The sequence below is a fragment of the Vanellus vanellus genome, assembly GCF_965231255.1.
Source record: "Vanellus vanellus genome assembly, chromosome: Z".
NCBI lineage: Eukaryota > Metazoa > Chordata > Aves > Charadriiformes > Charadriidae > Vanellus > Vanellus vanellus.
This window is the reverse complement of record NC_138908.1, coordinates 75,844,743-75,864,749: the sequence shown is the minus strand read 5'-3', so window position 1 is coordinate 75,864,749 and position 20,007 is coordinate 75,844,743. Positions and strand designations below refer to the sequence as shown.

At 41.5% G+C, this 20,007-nt stretch overlaps 1 protein-coding gene across 1 annotated transcript in view; it reads right to left on the bottom strand.

The window, feature by feature from the left end:
- The window catches only part of MTREX (Mtr4 exosome RNA helicase), a 60,978-nt gene extending 41,392 nt beyond the window's left edge, over nt 1-19,586 (bottom strand). The window contains exons 1-12 of the mRNA XM_082497809.1: nt 19,447-19,586; nt 18,912-19,043; nt 10,564-10,630; nt 8,338-8,400; nt 7,679-7,791; nt 6,648-6,822; nt 5,575-5,665; nt 5,089-5,213; nt 3,803-3,901; nt 2,912-3,014; nt 2,645-2,776; nt 1,340-1,419 (exon numbers count right to left, since the gene is read on the bottom strand). Of these exons, the coding sequence (XP_082353935.1) occupies nt 1,340-1,419; nt 2,645-2,776; nt 2,912-3,014; nt 3,803-3,901; nt 5,089-5,213; nt 5,575-5,665; nt 6,648-6,822; nt 7,679-7,791; nt 8,338-8,400; nt 10,564-10,630; nt 18,912-19,043; nt 19,447-19,562 (1,296 nt within the window). The 5' untranslated portion in view covers nt 19,563-19,586. The remainder of the gene's footprint in view (nt 1-1,339; nt 1,420-2,644; nt 2,777-2,911; nt 3,015-3,802; nt 3,902-5,088; nt 5,214-5,574; nt 5,666-6,647; nt 6,823-7,678; nt 7,792-8,337; nt 8,401-10,563; nt 10,631-18,911; nt 19,044-19,446) is intronic.
- Nucleotides 19,587-20,007: the final 421 nt, after the last annotated feature.

Here is a 20,007-nt window from a genome sequence, read left to right as displayed (position 1 = left end):
AAACCTCAACACTGCCCTTAGTATCCATGTAATTCACTATTTCCTGATTTTAAATACAATAAATACCCCTTCAGTATTATTTTCAGTTAGAACTAGCAATGATATGAAGGGTAAAGCCAGAGGCCAATCCTTTCAGTAAACTAGTCTTAAATTGGCTTACGCCAACTGTGAAGCTATGCCCTAACTTACACATGCACTTAGTGTTTAAATTTGCCTCTATTAAAAAAAAAAAAACAACCCGCCACATTTAAAATAACTTTTGGAAACGGTGATCCTGAAGAATTTTGGAAATAGTGATCCATGAGATATTTCGTTTCAATTTTATTTGCAGTGATTTCACTTACTGATATGTGCTGTAAAACACTGAAGTCAGCACAGTTCCTATTAGAGCCATACAAGGAAACTCAGGCGGTAAGTGATTGAAGTAATCTCTTAAATTCTAAAAACATTATACTTCTAACAATTATCTACATAAACTTAGCTTTGCCTCTGTTTTTTTCTTTGAAAACAAATATTTCCAATAACAAGCTATCAACACTTGGTTACCACCCCAAACCTAATTCTGAGAATACGCCTTTGAGATATCACTGTCTAGAGACCAAAACAGATTACTTGGATAAAATGCCAGTTATAAGGTTACCAAAAAAACCAGCACATAACACATTACATATTGGATTCCTATTTTCCATTTTTCTCAAGTTCACAAACAAAACAGATATGTGGAATCGAAGCAAGCAGGCACAGCCAAAAATTACATGTTTTTTTTTAAGGAGAAATTGCCATCCTCACAACAAAGATCATTACAGTAAGAAATGATGGACAAAAATAAATAAAGGAAAAATGCGGGATAGAAAAAAAATCTAGTGTTTGTTACAAAAGTAAGAAGCCTGTATTTTTCCACTGTAAAGACAGTCACAATGCTTCATCATTATACAAGAAATTAGAATGCAGATGCATCAATTCAATTTTTTGAAAGGCTCAGCAGTCAATACTTGATAAAGTGCATACTATACTTGAACTGCATTTGAACTACTTCCAGACAGTTTTAACCCTCCTCATAAGCCCTGTTTACTCAAAAACATAATTACAAAAAAATAAAACACAGGGTAGGAACTCCATTGTTAATTCTGTCATATGTAATTTGTTGGGATCAAAACTGGAAAGAATCCTAATCAGAGTCCTATTTCACAATGCCATGGAGCAATGCAAGAGATATTAAAACCTCGGGAGATTAAGAAAAACCATTGTATGAATTCTGTACCCATTATAAAAGACCCACAGCCTCAAAAGTTGCAGAAAACAGGACAGCAGCAGCTACCTCTGTTCAGTCTGCACTCACCTGAGGAAGCTTTTTGTCTTCATCTGACAGACAATCAATTGCATTATTGAACACTTCTTCAACCATCTTTTTTTCTTCATCTAAGAAGGCAATTTTTAAGTTGTTACAAAATCTAGAAGGCTAGTACCATATGTAAATAAAGCATTACCAAATTCTAATATTTACAAAAATTTACGATAAAAATAGCGTGGAAGACTGTGAAGTCTACACAAAACCACCCACATCGGGTCAGACAATCAAGACTTGAATGTGAGCCTGAAGGAGCCTAACAGTAACCAGAAGTAGATGTTCAGGGAAAAAGAAAACAGAACAAACCTGGCAGAATAATCCAAACTTCAGCTATTTTCCAGTTTGGGATTTCTCAGTTTTATGTACTTTCTGTCTATTTCATAAACCTTCCCCTGTTTCTCTTCTACCTACTAGACCCTGTCTGCATGAACACAGAGGCTATTCCTCCTCTACATTAATTCTCAAAGTTTACACCCTTTCTACTTTAGTAGTACAAATATCAAGAATATATATTCAAAGATATAACTAAAGAAAACATAAAAATGTTTCTCTACACTTGTGCACATCTTTAGATTTTCTGACATAAACGATTGCATTGTTTTGCAACACTGAACTAGAACGTGCAAAGACTGGAGCACGCAAGCAAGCAAGCAAGAATCCTTAAGAGTTCACAAACATGAAATGATACACTGATTTACAACACATTCTTTATTTTTGTTACAACTCTTAACATTTCCGAGAAGCAATGAACTTAAGCTTATTTTCCAAGCTTGGTCTTAATCCAAAATGAAAAAACCTTCTTTGTTTACCTTCTGGGTTTTTACTTTGAGGAGAAGAGGGAGAAAGGAAAGAAACAAAACTGGATTGAATAGTTGAGAAACAACAGTCTAGTGGTTTGCTATACAGTTGTTTTGACTTTAAGAGAATACTCATTTTTCTAATAGACATAACATGCAAATTTTGGGAAATATATTTGTTATGATCAGTCTTCTCCCATTACTGACAGAATTTTCCAGGAACTCTTGTGCTATTATTACAGTGAACAGGATTTTGGAGAAAGACATAAAGTTTAAAATAGAGGAACAATTCAACATTGTGATGACCAAGTACTCTTTGTGCACCAAAAGTTTCCTGCTGAAAATAGCCTGATGTATCAGCATAATAAAGGAAAAAGCAATATGTATTTGTCATTTGTTTTTATACAAGAAGTCCCAAAGGAAAATAGAAATATCTAACCAGAGTAACATTTAACATCGAACTACATTGTGAATAAAACTGTATTTTATGTATCTCTACCTGTATTGAAATCTAACTTTGTCATTTGAAGTGCATAGGCTTCACAGTCCTTCTTACTGAAGCTGAAAATAATCACAGGTTGGAAATTCCTTTCCATGATCATCTTCACAATCTTAAAAACATTTGAAGGACCTGCAGAGAGATTACATTAATTTAAACATAATTTTAGCAAAAAAGGATCTTGTGGAATAATTGACACAAGCACAGCTTGCATACAACTTTGTTATATTATACAAAAAGTTACTTTAGAATGGGATTCAAACTCACCTTTCGTTCCTCCTTTCCTGCCTTTCTGGTCCCCTTTTGCCAAGTCTCCTGCATCTCTAAGCACCTGCATTGCTGTATTAAAATTATCTTCTCTGAAATCTCCCTAGATATAAACACAACCTTTGTAAGCAATTACTTTTTACATAGCCCACTTACAAATACTTAGTGCTTTGCATAGCCAGTACAATTACCCCATATTTAAAGGCAGAAGGAAAAAAAACAATGCATAAGCCAGCAACTGAGTTTACTAGGTCGGTGGCACAGCTCAGAATTACATTGCTGTCTCCTAAGCTATTGCTTATTGTTCTATCCACCACACCATCAACCGTGCTAGACCTGCTGAATGTCACAATACCAAAACTGACTTTTAGGAACGTCTACATGAAACCACACTGCCCTATGAAGACTTAGCTTCAAGTGCAGTACTACTGTTTATGGTAATCAGCTACTGCTGTGCGACCTAATGATGAATTTTAAACAAGTCATTGCTTCAAAATCACCTAAAGACACAAAAATATTTTGCCCCCTCAACCGAAGTAGAGTTTAAATGCTGCTCCATTTTCTTTTGAGTGAGAAACAGTACAAGAAACATCAGCTACTTTGCTGATTTATAGAAAGCAACGTGCACTTTAGAAAACAAAGCAAAGATGAGGGCATTCAAGACATTTCAGCAAAGTATTACTCAGCTGACTACATGACATTAGATAATAAAAACAATCTCTTCTATAAGACTCCGAAACTCTAGCATCAATTCAGAGATCACTGTGACCCATTTGCACTTGTTTTTAACACAAACATCCTTTGTATAGCCAATCCAAATTTTGCAAGCGATTAAGCTTGTAACTGATATGCAAGGAAAAAGATCTTTCAAACAAACTGAATATTCCTTACATTTTCATCAACAACCAAATGGAGTCCATCTCCTCCTGCTGGGAATATATAATGCTGCAGTGGAGTGGGTCGATAGTCTGTGTAAATCACATGGCAAGGCTATAAAGAACAAACAGCATACACATAAATATTTAATGTTTCTAATTGCATTGTAAAAAAACTTGATGGAAAATCCAATACATCGCTATTAAAATACATCTTTCTAAAAGCCAGGAAGTAACACTTACAGAAACTAAGATACCAAATTCTCTTTTCTGAATATGGATTTTGTACTAATGACGTTACTTAAGAAAACGAGAGTTTGCGAATCCCTTAGAAGAACACAAGTTGGCTACAAAAATTCTTTCTCATGAAGACAAAAAGTAAGGACAGGAAATATTTCCTTCCATATTATTAAACAGACTCAGAATCCTAACAGCTTTAAAATCAAAGGAAAAACTGTTAATTTCTATTTTGTAAAAAAGTGTGTAGTATTTCTTACACCACCTGAAAAATGCACACGGTAGACTTTAGGGTTTTAATGCATGGAAAAAGCTTGTTAAGAAATAAACAAAACGCCTCCCTTAAAACATTAAATATTACATAATGCTGCTTTAAAAAAAAATAATCACAGCCTAGCATTCTGCAAAACAAAGTCAAGGTTTTGTGCAAAACTTAAATAGAATTCTCTTATACTACACTCCTTTCATCACAAACAACATAAGAATCAATTTCTGGGGTATTTTAAAAAATTGGACCCACCTTTTGTGGGTATTAACTTCCCTAATTCTAATTACCTTATCTTTGCTGCAGAAGCATCTCTTGAACAGAATAATCCTAACAGTTATGGGATAGACTTTTTACGTTCCTCTTTTCTCACTTTGTTTGCATGCATATATAGTATTTCCTATGGATTTACAATTTACTTTTGATTTCCGCATGGCCTTTTTACAGAGCTCTTCAAAAAATTCACAAAATAACCTCTTGTCTATCAGCCCTCTGAAAATCATAGTATGTTCATCATGTTCCGTAATTCGGAATGTTTGTCGAAATCAAGCTGATGTCTAAGTAAGAGTGGAAAATAAACTTCAAAAAAACAGCTTTAACATTGCTATGTAGAACTAACAGTCAGTACAGCTGCAAAAGCTATGAGTACAACCAGAGAAGCCAGGAGTGATCTATACCATCATTTATAAGCAATGAGAAGGTGACTAAAAAGACACTCAAAAGGTTCAGTTCTCAGTCACCAAAGAGACAGTATTATGCCACAAGACAAGGATGGAGGTATAGCACATCAGAAGCGTCACCTGTTTGTGAAGATGGCAGATCCATTCAGCAAACTGACGGGCATTTGGAATAGTTGCAGAAAGGAACACATAATGAACATTGTCAGGGAGCAAAATAATTGTCTCTTCCCAAACCACACCACGTTCTGAAAATGGAAAAGTCACATGAGAAATTTATGTGATTAAAGCCTATTTTTCAGCTCTGAAGCTAAAGAACAGCATGCTTAAAGACAAAACAAAACAAAAACTGAAAAAAGCCTCCTCTACACAAATGGGGTATATAAAATGCCCTCAAAGTGGCTTTTGCCTTGGCAAAGAAATGCAGACTGTGACACACAATAACCTCCTTATATACATTCAGCAGAAAACAAATTCTAAATGATTTATGCACTAAGATGACTGATTTTAAGAGAGAGAATAAAGATTTAATTCTTCAAAAGAAAAAAAAATTATTATTGGGGAAAAAAAAAAGATTTCTAGAAAAGAAAAATTGTACATATAGGATACCTGAATCTCTCATATAGTGGATTTCATCAAAAATAACCCATGCAACTTCTCGCATGACCTCAGAACCTCTGTAGAGCATACTTCTCAAAATCTAGACAAGGAAAAAAAATTGAGATCCATCATATGAAATAATAGTCACACATTACAAACATGTCACTAAGAAACTGCCAGAATTTTTGGTTCACATTTACATGGCAATATGAAAACTTATTTTGCACAAAACTTAAAAAACATTTAAAGACTGACTATGAGATGCTTTGCAAGTTGATTCCAATCTAGCAAATCTCATTATATGAGATGAACTGATTTCCATGCAAGAACAGTGGAGGAATGTAAAAGAAAAAACATTATTTTTCTCACAGCCTCTATGTAGGAACATATTTGTTACAGGTCTACAGATCTACTTCTGCCAAGCCGCCTTCCTCCATCTTATTATTAGATAACCTCTCTGTGATTAAGAGGAAATCTTTTGTCAGAAATCAAGTCATCCTGTCTCTCCACCTCAATCTTTCTCTACCACAATTTTCTCCATAAGACGCTTTACTCCTTTGAGGTAAAGACAGAAAGAGGAAAATTCCAACTCATGGCTGGACAGATCACTACAACAGAAATATGACGAAACTGCACTAAAGGTGAAAAGCTGCATATTCCTGGAGTACTAGCATCTAGCATGAACCTTTCAATGATTTTCCTCTCCCCATTCTGTTTTCCTAGAACAAAATACTGACCCTACAAGAGTCAGTAAAGCTGAGTGATCTTCAGTACTTCACATCTATCCAAAGAAAACTCAGTGTCTTGAGCATTCAGGAAATTAAGTTCTGCCTTTCTCCATGTAAGAATGAAAGTTCCTGACTGATAGTCCAAAAGCATGAATTTACAGAGATTTATCTAACTTTTTCCAATAACAAGAAGTTAAAACATTAAAGGGAGGCCTAATGAATTTTATAACATTTTCTACCCTATACCTTAATTGGGCTTATTATGATAACTGTAATCTTTTAATATCAGAGCTTCTCAGTCAAAAAAGGGTAGAATAAAACACAGAAAGATCAATAATTAATGCCTGGTCTTACCTCAGTTGTCATTACCAGACAAGAAGCTGTAGGATTAATGGTGACATCCCCAGTCATCAAACCAACATCCTGAAATTCTTCATACATTTCACGGTACTTCTGATTACTCAAAGCTTTAATTGGACTCGTAAATATCACACGCTGTTTCTCCCTTAAAGCCAGAGCGATTGCATACCTGTATTCAAACATTGTACATATTAAAGTTGTCAGGAAGACATTCAGAGCATATTACTTTCCTCTAATCTTCTGCTTAAAAAATAAAATAAAATATATGACTCAGAACACCAGTACAGTGATATGAAGCATTTCATATCTAGATTATTAAGTTCAGTACAATCTTAACTCAACTATGTATGCCACTTTGCAGAGCAACAAATCATTGGCAACAAGTTAACTGATTTTTATGGACATCAGAGCATATCTAGTTTAATCTAAAAATCTAATCGTCACTCTCTCATGACAACCTATTATTATTTCAATGCACCCTCTAGCACATTTACATGTACGTGCCACCTCTCACCTCAGGTTAGCAAAGCCCCTCCATTGTCAGACCAAACCCTGACAAAAAATGCACACTATCTTTTAAACATTTCTTGTCCGATAAACACCAAATTGGAAATTAAATCAAACCAATGCTTCTGACAAAGCAATGAAAACACACAATAAACTCGTCAGTAGTTATAACCCAGGGCTAGAAAACAAAGGGTTTTTTTTCTAAGTTCATGCAAATCTGTATTACAGAAACTTTCTTTTCAATCTATATGATAACATTTTAACAAAACCAGAAAAAGAAAAAAGGTAAAAAGATAAAAAAGGTAAAAAATAAAAGGTAAACTTAAACAGAAATTAAGCCTTTCACTACCCACTAAACAAGATGAAAGAAGTAGTTTTTATATTCAAGAATAGTCAATAAATTCTAACACTGATGGTCCAAACTTTGTATAAAAACCTGAGACATAACAGCTACTGATAGTTCAACAAAATGACAGGACAAACACCATTCTCTTAGAGCCTGTCAGAAAATTACTTACTCTGCACAAACAGTTTTACCAGCTGATGTATGAGCTGACACTAACACAGACTGGTTATTGTCTACACAAAGAATAGCTTCCCTCTGAAAGGCATCAAGAATAAATGGATATTCCTAAAAAGAAAGCAAGCAAAAATATTATATATTTTTAAAACAGACTGCTACTTACATCTAATTAACTTTGTGACTGATCTAGTGTGCAAATTACAAGCAGAAATTAAATCTTGTAGATATTCATATCTTCAGATCAACTGATCTTAATCCAGTATCTTGCAATGACTTTGTATTTAAGTAATTTTATCTAATACCACACTTAACATCTTTGCTTATGTTTTGTTGTCATATCAAATCAAAATCTTGCCCCAAGGACTGAATTTTCTCTGATTTACTAATTTAGGAAGAGAAACTACAGTGTACATCTGAAGCCACCACATGATGTTGTAGAATAGAATTGAAATCACAATTGTATCCATCCCATTCAACCACATCATTTTGCTCTACCAAACTTAAAACCTAGACACACCAATCTTACTTATGATAGGCCGTCTTTTCAACACACTTTTCCAAGCCTTACTGACAAAGTACATCATTTTTCCCTCTATGCTGATCTACTGCCTAAAGTATATGCAAAAAGAAAAACAAACACAATCTATCACATACTTTTGCAGCTTTTCCAGTTCTTGGCTTCAGGCCTGTGAAGTCTTCATCTGCTGGAAGTGCAACCTATAAAATACATTTTAAATAAAAACAGTTGCAGAATTCTTGGTGTCCACTCTAGTGACATGGCAAGCTATGAAAAGTTGGGGCAGGAGACGGAAAGTGTATGAAAACTAATTTGAATTTCTACCCTGTTTCTATGAGCTCATGTGTCAAGGCTTCCTTCCTTCCTTCCTTCCTCTCAGAGTTTTTCAACCAATATCTCTATCGTCCTGCCCCAACAATGCTCCTTCTCTCACTTCTCTGATACTCCCTACTGTCTTGCGTGAGATATTTCTGCTTCACCTACCTTGGAATGGCTTCTGGCCAATGGACGTTAGAAGCAATTACTCAGCTCACATTGCTAACACTCCCTTTTCAAGGATAATGTATTTATACAGGTAAAGTTCCTGTTCCTGGCCAACATCTAACATTTATTTATACTAAATATTTCGGCTCTCTTCAGTTACTAAGTGATGGCAAACCCCTACCAGACGTCTCAAGATAACAAAGATTGTACAGATGCATGGGCTTTAAAACCTGCACCATCGATAGTATAAACCGTTCGTTCATTACAAAGGTCTGATCATACAGGGTCCATGAATGTGACCCTAATTAACTTGAGCTAGTTCTGTACGACAGCACAGAAATGAAAATGAGCATAAAAGTACAAGGAAGTTAAAATTTATGTATTTGATTATCACAGAAACTCTTTCTGACATCTTTGGATGAAGGGTGATTAAAAAGAATCAGCATTAATACTTCTGATTTTTCATATTTTAAATTGTATTTATAACACAATTTGAAAATAGATAGTTTTCATTATTTTGCTTTTACATAACTTTTTCCCCCCTTTTTTACCAAAATGTAATTTTCAACAGTAATCAGCCTCACAAGAACACCTTTCATTTTTGAACCAGAATAGCAAACTACTTCAATGCACACTTAGACCACACTATGAACACAGACCTATTTTAACAACCACTAGGTTTTCCTCCTCAACAACAGTACTCAGAATGTGCTTGGTACCTTTGAGATAAGGAAACCTATCAACTTTATCATCAAGTCTTTCACAATCACTCATTTTATTTCAAGTATAATTCAAATGGCTTCGAATAAGATATCCTACTAATTTTTCAAGTGTGTTTCGTGCATGCTCAATGCCAGATACAGACCACATCTCTTTACAAGCCTGTTCTACCTTAAATATAATATGGAATGATGTATCTGCTTGAGGGTAGGAAGATTCTACAGACGAATCCGGACAGGCTGGATTGATGGGCCAAGGCCAATTGTATTAGGTTCAATAAGGCCAAGTGCTGGGTCCTGCGCCTGGGTCACAACAACCCCATGCAACACCACAGGCTTGGTGAAGAAGGGCTGGAAAGTTGCCCGGAGGAAAAGGACCTGGGGGTATTAGTCGACAGCCAGCTGAATATGAGCCAGCAGTGTGCCCAGGGGGCCAGGAAGGCCAATAGCATCGGGGCTTCTACCAGAAATAGTGTGGCCAGCAGGGCTTTGGAAGTGATGGGCCCTGGTTAAGGCACCCCTCGAGTACTGTGTTCAGTTTTGGGCCCCTCACTACAATAAAGACATTGAAGTGCTGGAGCACGTCCAGAGAAGGGCAGTGAGGTTGGTGAAGAGCAGTGAGGCTGGTGAAGGGTCTGGAGCACAGGTCTTATGAGGAGCGGCTAAGGGAACTGGTGTTGTTTAGCCTGGAGAAACGGAGGCTCAAGGGAGACTTTATTGCTCTCCACAACTACCTGAAAGGAGGTTGTAGTGAGCTGGGGGTTGGTCTCTTCATCCAAGCAACAAGTGACAGGACAAGAGGAAATGGCCTCAAGTTACAGCAGGGGAGGTTTAGATTGGATATTAGGAGAAATTTCTTCATTGAAAGGGTTATCAAACATTGGAACAGGCTGCCCAGTGAAGTGGTTGAGCCACCATCTTTGGAGGTATTTGAAACACATGTAGATGTGGCACTCAGTGACATGATTTAATGGAACTTGGCAGTGCTACGTTAACAGCTGAACTCAATGATCTTAAAGGCCTTTTCCAACCTAAATGACTCGACGATTCTATGATATTAGTAAGTACAAGCACAATGAACAATATTATTATACTGGCAGTAATATATAAAATTCCATGAAACAAACCTATACTTTTCATGTGCACTTTCACTGCACTCACCTCATGTGTACAACCTTCAACAGTCTCCACAGCTTGCACCTTTACTTGAGGCATCAGTTCTGCCAGACTGAAAACATATGAGTTAGGATGGCCAAAAAGGTATTTAAAAATCCTGTTTTCTTTATAAATGCAAAAATGTTGAACTGCACCTCTACTTTAACTGCAACATTAAGAAAAGGATGCACAAACTTGAAACTGACAGTTGGCAGAGACTACCACAAAGACTAAGACTACCTCTCTGTGTTAAAATTTTGCTACTATATAAACCTACTTGAGCTACCGCTTTGGGATTTGTAACACCTTAAAAACTTGCACCACAGAACAGCACTTGGATCACATTTGTTCACTTGAAGTTTTCTGATTAAATGGGGACTTTTTTTTCAATATAAAACAAAGCAAAATTCAAGACCTGTACTCCTGCTACTAATCATGACACCGAATTAACAGTAACCAGAAGCATCTCAAGCAGCTGCCTGAAGGTGAGACCCCTCTTCTTTACCAGTCCCTTTTCTCATTGTCACAAGAATGGGCTAGTGTCTCACTGCATAAAACAGTGCACTTTTTCTTACAGTTTTAACATACTAAGCTACTGTGGGCAAGTATACGTTCTACTAAGACCACTAAAACAGAAACGGACTTAAAATGTTGACCCTGATTCTGTTTTGCTTCTTTACAGGTATGCTTTGTTTACAGTTTTCTGAGAAGTCTTTTCATGACTTTCTTACAGAAAATCTCACATGGAACTTAAGAAAAATTACCATCTAAGACCAAATGACAGTTCAGATGAGAATTATGTCTAACAGAAGTCAGTAACACATCATCCAGAGAAAAGTATACGAACATAGAAAGCACATAACTGCATGCTTGTACTTAAGATTCCAAGTATTTGCTACAGTTATAATCTTACATGACTCATGTCCTGGTCTGAGAACAAATTTTCTGTTCAGTAATTTTACTTTTCAGTTAGGTCTCTTCTTACTAACTGCACTCTCTGAAATTAACAGCATATTTTTCAGACAATATCCACTTCTAGCAGGGATAACGCCTGATAATAGCAAGGTGTCCTGGTTTGAGGTAAAACAACCAGTTTTGTTCAGTAACTTTGCTTCTTAGCTGGGCCTCTTCTAACTAATGAAATTAACTGCATATTATGCAGAGAGTGTTCACTCTCACAGTGATAAGACCAATTGTTTATAGCTGATGCCCAGGCATGGTATGCAGAGAGGCTCTTGCTTATACTTATTGCTATAACACCCAAGGACAACCAAGTTTGTTATTTGCCCCGTTGGAGGGTCGGAAGCGGAAAAGCATAGTGGGGTCCCACCTGGAGGGAGGAGCGGACAGGACAGGTGACCCAAAACTGACCAACAGGGTATTCCATCCCATCTGCCTCACGCTCAGTATAAAGCTGAGGGATCAAAGGGTCAGCTCTCTTCCTTCAATGGCCGACATCTGAGGAGGACTCTGTCTGTCTGTGATCCCGATCCTGAATCCAGATCCAGAATCCAGTTCCTGTCCGTCACTGAGTCCAGCCTGGGACTGCCCCAGTGCCAGCCGGTGTCGTGACTGTCATCTTGGGAGCTTGATACGGTTTTGTATATATTTTTCATTATTTCTTTTTATTTTATTATTAATATTTCATTAAAGTAGCTTAGTTCCTTCTAAACTCATAAGTCTCTTTTTCCTCCTTTGCCTCTCTCTTTGAAGAGGAGTAGAGGGGAGCATCTGTTGGTCCCATCTAGGGTCCTTTGGGTCCCCAGTAGTGGATTTTGGCCTAAACCACAACAGATTAATTGGCGCCCAACGTGGGGCACAAGCAGTGCTCGATCAGAGCTGTGATAAATTGCCTGAATAGTTTGAATTCCAGCTTGCTCAGAGATTAGAACAGACAGCTTACATCATGTCATTCTTAGACGAAATATTGTATCATGCCTTTAAACAGCTTTGTTTGACCTTAATGCTGTCAAGTTGGTTTAACCTACCAAATGTGTTGCAAATTTCATTTATTCTTTGTCTTTTTATGCGAAGGTTTAAAGGTGCCGTTTTGGTGTGGTTCGCAATTCAGATGTATAACATGATGAGTTAGGTAACGGTTCTACTGGTATATCTCGGGCATCACGTGATGGATTCTGTTATTAGCTACACTTTCGGTTCTACCTGGGGAATGTTGACTTCGGGCTTTGATAATTATGCTAATGTGACGCCATCAGAGCTGGGGCATGGAAACCTTTTGGGCTCTGAGGATAAGGATTGTTACCTCCTTAAGATCGTGATTTTGTTGTGGGTGCTTCTGAATGTGGTGCAGGGGTGGTTTCATGTGAAACTTCGGTGCAGGGGTAGCCGTAGGGTACCGTGTGCTGCCGCCACTCAGACCCGCGCAGCCGCTCGGCGATCTGCAGCGGCGCAAACCGCGGCCCCGCCCGGCCCGGCCGCAGCCGCCCCACACACCGCAACGGCACCGGCACCGGCACCGCCTGCACCGGCACCACCGGCAGCCGCCCCTCCTACCGCACCGGCGCCGCCGCCGCCGCCCCACACACCGCAACGGCACCGGCACCGCCGGCACCGGCACCGGCACCACCGGCAGCCGCCCCCCCCCACCGCACCGGCACCGGCACCACCTGCCGCCGCCCGCCCCCCCCACCGCAACAGCACAGGCGCCGCCGCCACCGCCTGCAACGGCACCGGCACCACGGGCAGCCGCCTCCCCCACTGCAACAACACCGGCCCCTCCGCCGCCCGTCCCGGCACAAGCCGTGCCCCCCCCTGCAGCGGCACAAGCCACGCCGCCGCCTGTCCCGGCACAAGCTACTCCAGCCACTACAAGCAATACCGCTGCTACTCAAACTCCATCAAAATCGGTACAAGCTGCCCCGGTAACCAGGAAGAAGAGAAAGAAGTCAGATCGTTCCCCTGTCGCTCACGACAAGGACCAGCTCTCCCAAGACAGCTTGGGAGAGGGTTTTGAAGGAGATCCAGGAGAGAGTTCTTCAAGTCCAGGCAAAGGAAAGAGACCTTTTAAAACAGACAAAGGCGAGAGTCCTTCTAGAGCAGATCTTGGAGAGGGTCCTTCTTGGGTAGCCTCACCACAGGAGGAGTCAGATGTAGAAGCAGTTGTTAAATCCTTCTCTATGAAAGAGCTGAGGAATATCAGGAAAGACTTTAGTCGTCATGAAGGTGAAACACTTATCTCCTGGTTGCTCCAACACTGGGATAGTGGGGGAGATACCATAGATTTAGATGGCAGAGAAGCTAGGCAGTTGGGAAACCTGGCCACGGATGGAGGTATCGATAAAGGGACTGGGAGAAAGACAAACACTCTCAGTCTCTGGAGGCGACTGGTGTCAGCCATAAAGCGCAGGTATCCCTTTAAGGACAATATCGAATGCTGTACAAGTAAATGGACCAACATGGAAAAAGGTATTAAGTACCTGAGAGAACTGGCTGTGCGAGAGGTGATTTATAGTGATGGGCAAGTGATTGTAGACCCTGATGAAATGCCATGCAAACGATCTATGCTAAAAAAGTTTGTACAAAGTGCACCATCAATATATTCCCATGCATTGTCAACAATGGTCTGGGGAGGATCTGATACTGACACACCAACTGTAAATGAAGTGGTTAATAAGGTACGATGGTATGAAGACAGTCTCTCTCGTCCCTTCTCTGTGGCAGCCATAGAAAAGCTGACTGTGACCACCGAGAAAATGACTGAGAAAATAGAGCAAATGACCCAGAAAATAGTTGAGCAAACCAATAAACTGTTTGATAAACTAACCAAGGTGGAGGAAAAACTTCATTCTTTCCCTGCACAGACCCATGTTGCAGCTGCTAAGAAGAAACACCCTCCTACTCAAAAGAAAAAACACCCTCTGACTCAAGACAAATCAAACCCGATACGAGATATCCTGTGGTTTTGCCTCTGTGAATATGGAGAAGAAATGAAGAAGTGGGATGGAGAACCTACCTCAGCCCTACAGGCACGGGTGCTTGAATTGCAAAATGAAGCAGATAGAAGAAAGGATTCTTACAGGAGGAAGGCTGCTCCAACCTACGGTAGGCGATCCTATGGACCAGGTAGGAACCGATCTGATAATCGTAGGTACTATGGTCAACGTTAGAGGTGCCCTGCCTCCAGCCAGGAGGAGGAGAGGGACAACTGAATTTATTACACTGTGTGGATTAGATGGCCTGGCACATTAGAGCCACAAAAGTATAAAGCCCTAGTAGACACTGGTGCACTGTGTACCCTATTGCCATCGAATCATAAAGGAGCAGAAATTGTCACCATTTCTGGAGTGACAGGTGGATCTCAAGGACTGACTGTATTAGAGGCTGAAGTGAGCCTAACTGGGAATAAATGGGAGAAACACCCCATTGTTACTGGTCCAGATGCTCCATGCATCCTTGGTATAGACTATCTCAAGAGAGGGTATTTTAAAGACCCAAAAGGGTATCAGTGGGCTTTTGGTATAGAAGCTGTAGAGACTGAGGATGTTACGCAGCTGTCTACCTTACCCGGTCTTTCAGATGACCCTTCTGTTGTGCGACTGCTGAGGGTTGAAGATCAGCAGGTGCCATTTGCTACTGCCGCGGTGCATGGACTACAGTACCGCACCAACTGAGACTCCCTGATTCCCATCCATAACTTGATTCGCCAGCTAGAGAGCCAAGGAGTGATCAGCAAAACTCACTCACCCTTTTAACAGCCCTATATGGCCAGTGCAAAAGTCTGATGGGGACTGGAGATTAACAGTAGACTATCATGGCCTGAATGAAGTCACACCACCACTGAGTGTTGCTGTGCCAGACATGCTACAACTTCAGTATGAACTGGAGTGAAAGGCAGCCCAATGGTATGCTACAATTGACACTGCTAATGCCTTTTTCTCTACTCCTTTAGAAGCAGAGTGCAGGCCGCAGTTTGCTTTCACCTGGAGGGGTGTCCAGTACACCTGGAATCAACTGCCCCTGGGGTGGAAACACAGCCCTACTGTTTGCCATGGACTGATCCTGCTACTGTTTGCCATGGACTGATCCAGACCGCACTGGAGAAGGGTGGAGCTCCAGAACACCTACAATACATCAATGACATCATTGTGTGGGGTAATTCAGCAGAGGTTTTCCACAAAGGTAGGAAAATAATTAAGATTCTTCTGAAAGCTGGTTTTGTCATTAAAACAGGCAAGGTCAAGGGACCTGCAAAAGAAATCCAGTTTTTGGGAATTAAGTGGCAAGATGGGCAGCGCCAGATCCCAATGGATATGATTAACAAAATAACATCTATGTCCCCACCTACTAACAAAAAGGAAACACAAGCCTTTTTAGGTGTTGTGGGTTTCTGGAGAATGCATATTCCAGGTTATAGCCAGATCGTGAAACCTCTCTATGAAGTGACTCGAAAGAAAAATGAGTTTATGTGGGGCCCTGAGCAACGACAAGCCTTTGAGCAAATTAAACAAGAGATTGTGCATGCAGTAGCCCTTGGACCAGTCCACACTGGACGGGACATTAAAAATGTGCTCTACACTGCAGCCAGGGACAATGGGCCTACTTGGAGCCTCTGGCAGAAAGCACCAGGGGAGACTTGAGGTCGACCCCTAGGATTCTGGAGTCAAGGATATAAAGGCTCCGAGGCCAACTATACTCCAACTGAGAAAGAAATCTTGGCAGCATATGAAGGAGTTAGAGCTGCTTCAGAAGTAATTGGTACCAAGGCACAGCTCCCCCTGGCACCCCGATTACCAGTACTGGGCTGGATGCTCAAGGGTAAAGTTCCTTCTACTCATCATGCCACCAATACTACCTGGAGTAAGTGGGTTGCCTTAATCACGCAGCGAGCTTGAATAGGAAACCCAAATCGTCCAGGAATCGTAGAAGCGATCACAAATTGGCCCGAAGGCAAAGACTTTGAGATGCCACCAGAGGAGGTGGTGACATGTGCTGAGGAAGCTCCACCATATAATGAAGTCTCAGATAATGAGAAACAGTATGCCTTGTTTACTGATGGGTCTTGTCGTATTGTAGGAAAACATCGAAGGTGGAAAGCTGCTGTGTGGAGTCCTACACGACGAGCCGCAGAAGCTGCTGAAGGACAAGGTGAATCGAGTCAATTTGCAGAGGTAAAAGCCATCCCGCTGGCATTAGACATTGCTGAACGAGAAAAGTGGCCAATAATCTATCTCTATACTGACTCATGGATGGTGGCAAATGCTCTGTGGGGGTGGTTAAAGCAGTGGAAGCAGAGCAACTGGCAGCGCAGAGGTAAACCCATCTGGGCTGCTGAGCTGTGGCAAGACATTGCTGACCGGCTAGTGAACCTAGTCGTAAAGGTACGTCACGTAGATGCCCATGTAACCCATGAGTCGGGCCACCGAGGAACATCAAAACAATCAGCAAGCAGATCAGGCTGCTAAAATTTTCCAAACAGACTTGGACTGGGAACATAAAGGTGAACTATTCTTAGCTTGGTGAGCCCATGACACTTCAGGTCATCAAGGAAGGGATGCAACATATAAATGGGCCCATGACCAAGGGGTGGATTTAACCATGGACGCTATTGCACAGGTTATCCACGACTGTGAAACGTGCTGAAATCAAGCAAGCTAAACGGTTAAAACCTTTGTGGTATGGGGGACGATGGCTGAAATATAAGTCTGGGGAAGCTTGACAAATGGATTACATCACACTCCCTCAAACTCGCCAGGGTAAGTGCTATGTGCTTACAATGGTGGAAGCAAGCACCGGATGGTTGGAAACCTATGCCGTACCTCATGCCACTGCCCAGAATACCATCCTGGGCCTTGAAAAGCAAGTCTTGTGGCGACATGGCACTCCAGAAAGAATTGAGTCAGACAATGGGACTCATTTTAAAAACAATCTTATAAGGAATTGGGTAAAAGAACATGGCATTGAGTGGATATATCGTATCCCCTATCATGCATCAGCTTCTGGGAAGACTGAGTGATACAATGGACTGTTAAAAACCACCCTAAAAGCTATAGGAGGTGGAACCTTTCAAAATTGGGACAAGCATTTAGAGTAAGCTACCTGGTTAGTTAACACCAGGGGATCCATCAATCGAGCTGATCCTGCTCAATCAGACCTTTTACATACTGTAGAAGGGGATAAAGTCCCAGTGGTGCATGAAAGGAATTTGTTAGGGAAAACTGTTTGGGTTTTTCCTGCTTCAGGCAAAAGCAAACCCATTCATGGGACTGTTTTTGCTCAAGGACCTGGATGTACTTGGTGGGTGATGCTGAAGGATGGAGAAGTTCAATGTGTACCTCAAGGGAATTTAACCCTTGGTGAGAATACTCAATCCTGAGCAGTATGATGCTGATTACTACATAATACTAACAGTGTTCAATAAGTGTTTTTCAGGATAATACAGTGGTGATGAAACCTGAGCTAGCTTCATCAAGTGTCCAGCAAGCTCTTCAAGATGAACATGCTACCCATGGGCACAAACCAGAATGAATTTCGTACCATCTTTCCTGCCCTGAGATGAGATCCTGCAATCATGAACTAAATGGACTTAAACTTCTGTATATAAGCATAAATCATAGATGAGTAACCTGCATGTATCCATATCATATAATAATCTATGTGCATATAGATTCGATATATAAAAGTAATAGTAATCTGAGCAAGGTGCAAATGGTATGGAATAAGGGGTGGATTTTGGCCTAAACCACGACACAAGGAATGGTATGCAGAGGCGCTCCTGCTTATACTTCTTGCTATAACAATCAAGGTCAGCTAACTTTGTTATACGTCCTGTTGGAAGGTCGGAAGTGGAAAAGCATAGAGGGGTCCCACCTGCAGAGAGGAGCAGACAGGACAGGAAACCCAAAACAGCAAGGGTATTCCATCCTATCTGTATCATGCTCAGTATAAAAGCTGAATCCCTCAGCCTTGTTTGTCTCCTTGGTCAAATTCTTCCTGTATCCTAAGCCAATTATGTCTTTCAGTGGCGTGGTACACAGCAAGCCTGCCTTCTCCCATGTGCCTCACTGGATTTCAGGCATGTAGCAAGAGATAACAACACAATGGCTTTGACCAAGAACCAATGATCCACATGCAGTAACCACAAATACATGAACATTACATGCTGCAGTTGCCTGTCTGTCTGCAGTATTATTTCAGCATATTCAATGCTCATCACTGCTGAAGTTGTACTACCAGCATACCCTCACTTACCTATATCATGGAAAATGAACTCCATACGCAAATTCATCTTTATATGAAAACACTGCAAAGCTACTGATATTGACTGTTCACAAACAGCATATAGCTAACCAGTATGTCTTGCTATGATTTTCTTACACACTAAGCTGGGCACTTACTTAGCATCTTCTGATACAACATCTTCCAATTTCGGCTTCTTTCCCAAAACTGCATCTTTGGTACTATCAACCTCAACTTCCCTTTTGGTCTTCCCTGCTGCGGCTACTGAAGATTTTTCCTCTGATCGTTTTCTGCAACATAAATAGACAATAAAAATTAAAGTTTGCCTCTTTTATATCTGTATTTTAAGAATAGAAATCAGGTGTCCTATGGGCAACAGTGATCACATTGCATTTAGGGGACAACCCAGGAAATTCCACATGTGAAAACCACTGTGGGTTTTCAAACCACTTCGTGGATAAGCTTCCCCCAGGTCCCCGTGCTCCCCAGCTGACCACTACACCAGGACTGGCTACAGCTTTCAGGCCAAGGATCCCAGGAAAGTATGTCCCTTTAGGCTGCACCGACTCCACGGTCCCGAGGGGGTTCAGCACCTCAAACAAGCTGGCAGAAGGCAGGCCCAACAGTGCGGCCCAAGCCTCGGCCGCCGGAGCACGCCCCACCCTGCTCCCCTGGCCGCCACCGCACCCTCACCCTGGTCTCCTGGCGCCCTCGGTGACGCCTGTTTTGCTCTTCTTAGCGCCGGAGGCGGCGGCGGCCGAGTCCTCCTCAAACACGCTGAACAGCTCGTCGCCAAACGCGTCCGCCATCTTCCCGCCCAGTCCCACAATGCCTCGCGCAGGAAGGCCTTCCCCCACCCCGCCGAATCCTTGCCGCCTCTACCCCGGAGCTGCACGCCGAGGAGAAACAGAGCCCCCACGCCGCCTCCGGGCACAGGGAGCCGGGAGATCCACGCACGGCCCAACCCCGATCCCGATCCCAATCCCACCCCACCAGCACTGGGGCACCGTAAGCCTCCCTCAGCTCATACAAGCCTCATCAAAGCCTTCCCACAACCCCCCGCGGCCGGCGGTGGCCCTTGCCCCGGAAGCTGATTCCCGCAAGGTCTTGGAAGCCTGGCGGCGGCGGGGCGCCCACCCTCTGGCGCTGACCAATGAGAGGTGGAGGACTGTGCCAAGCGGGCAGCACCGGCCAATGGGGAGCGGCGGACGGTGTCAAGTGCGGCGCCCGGATGTAGGGGGCGGGCCGGTTCTC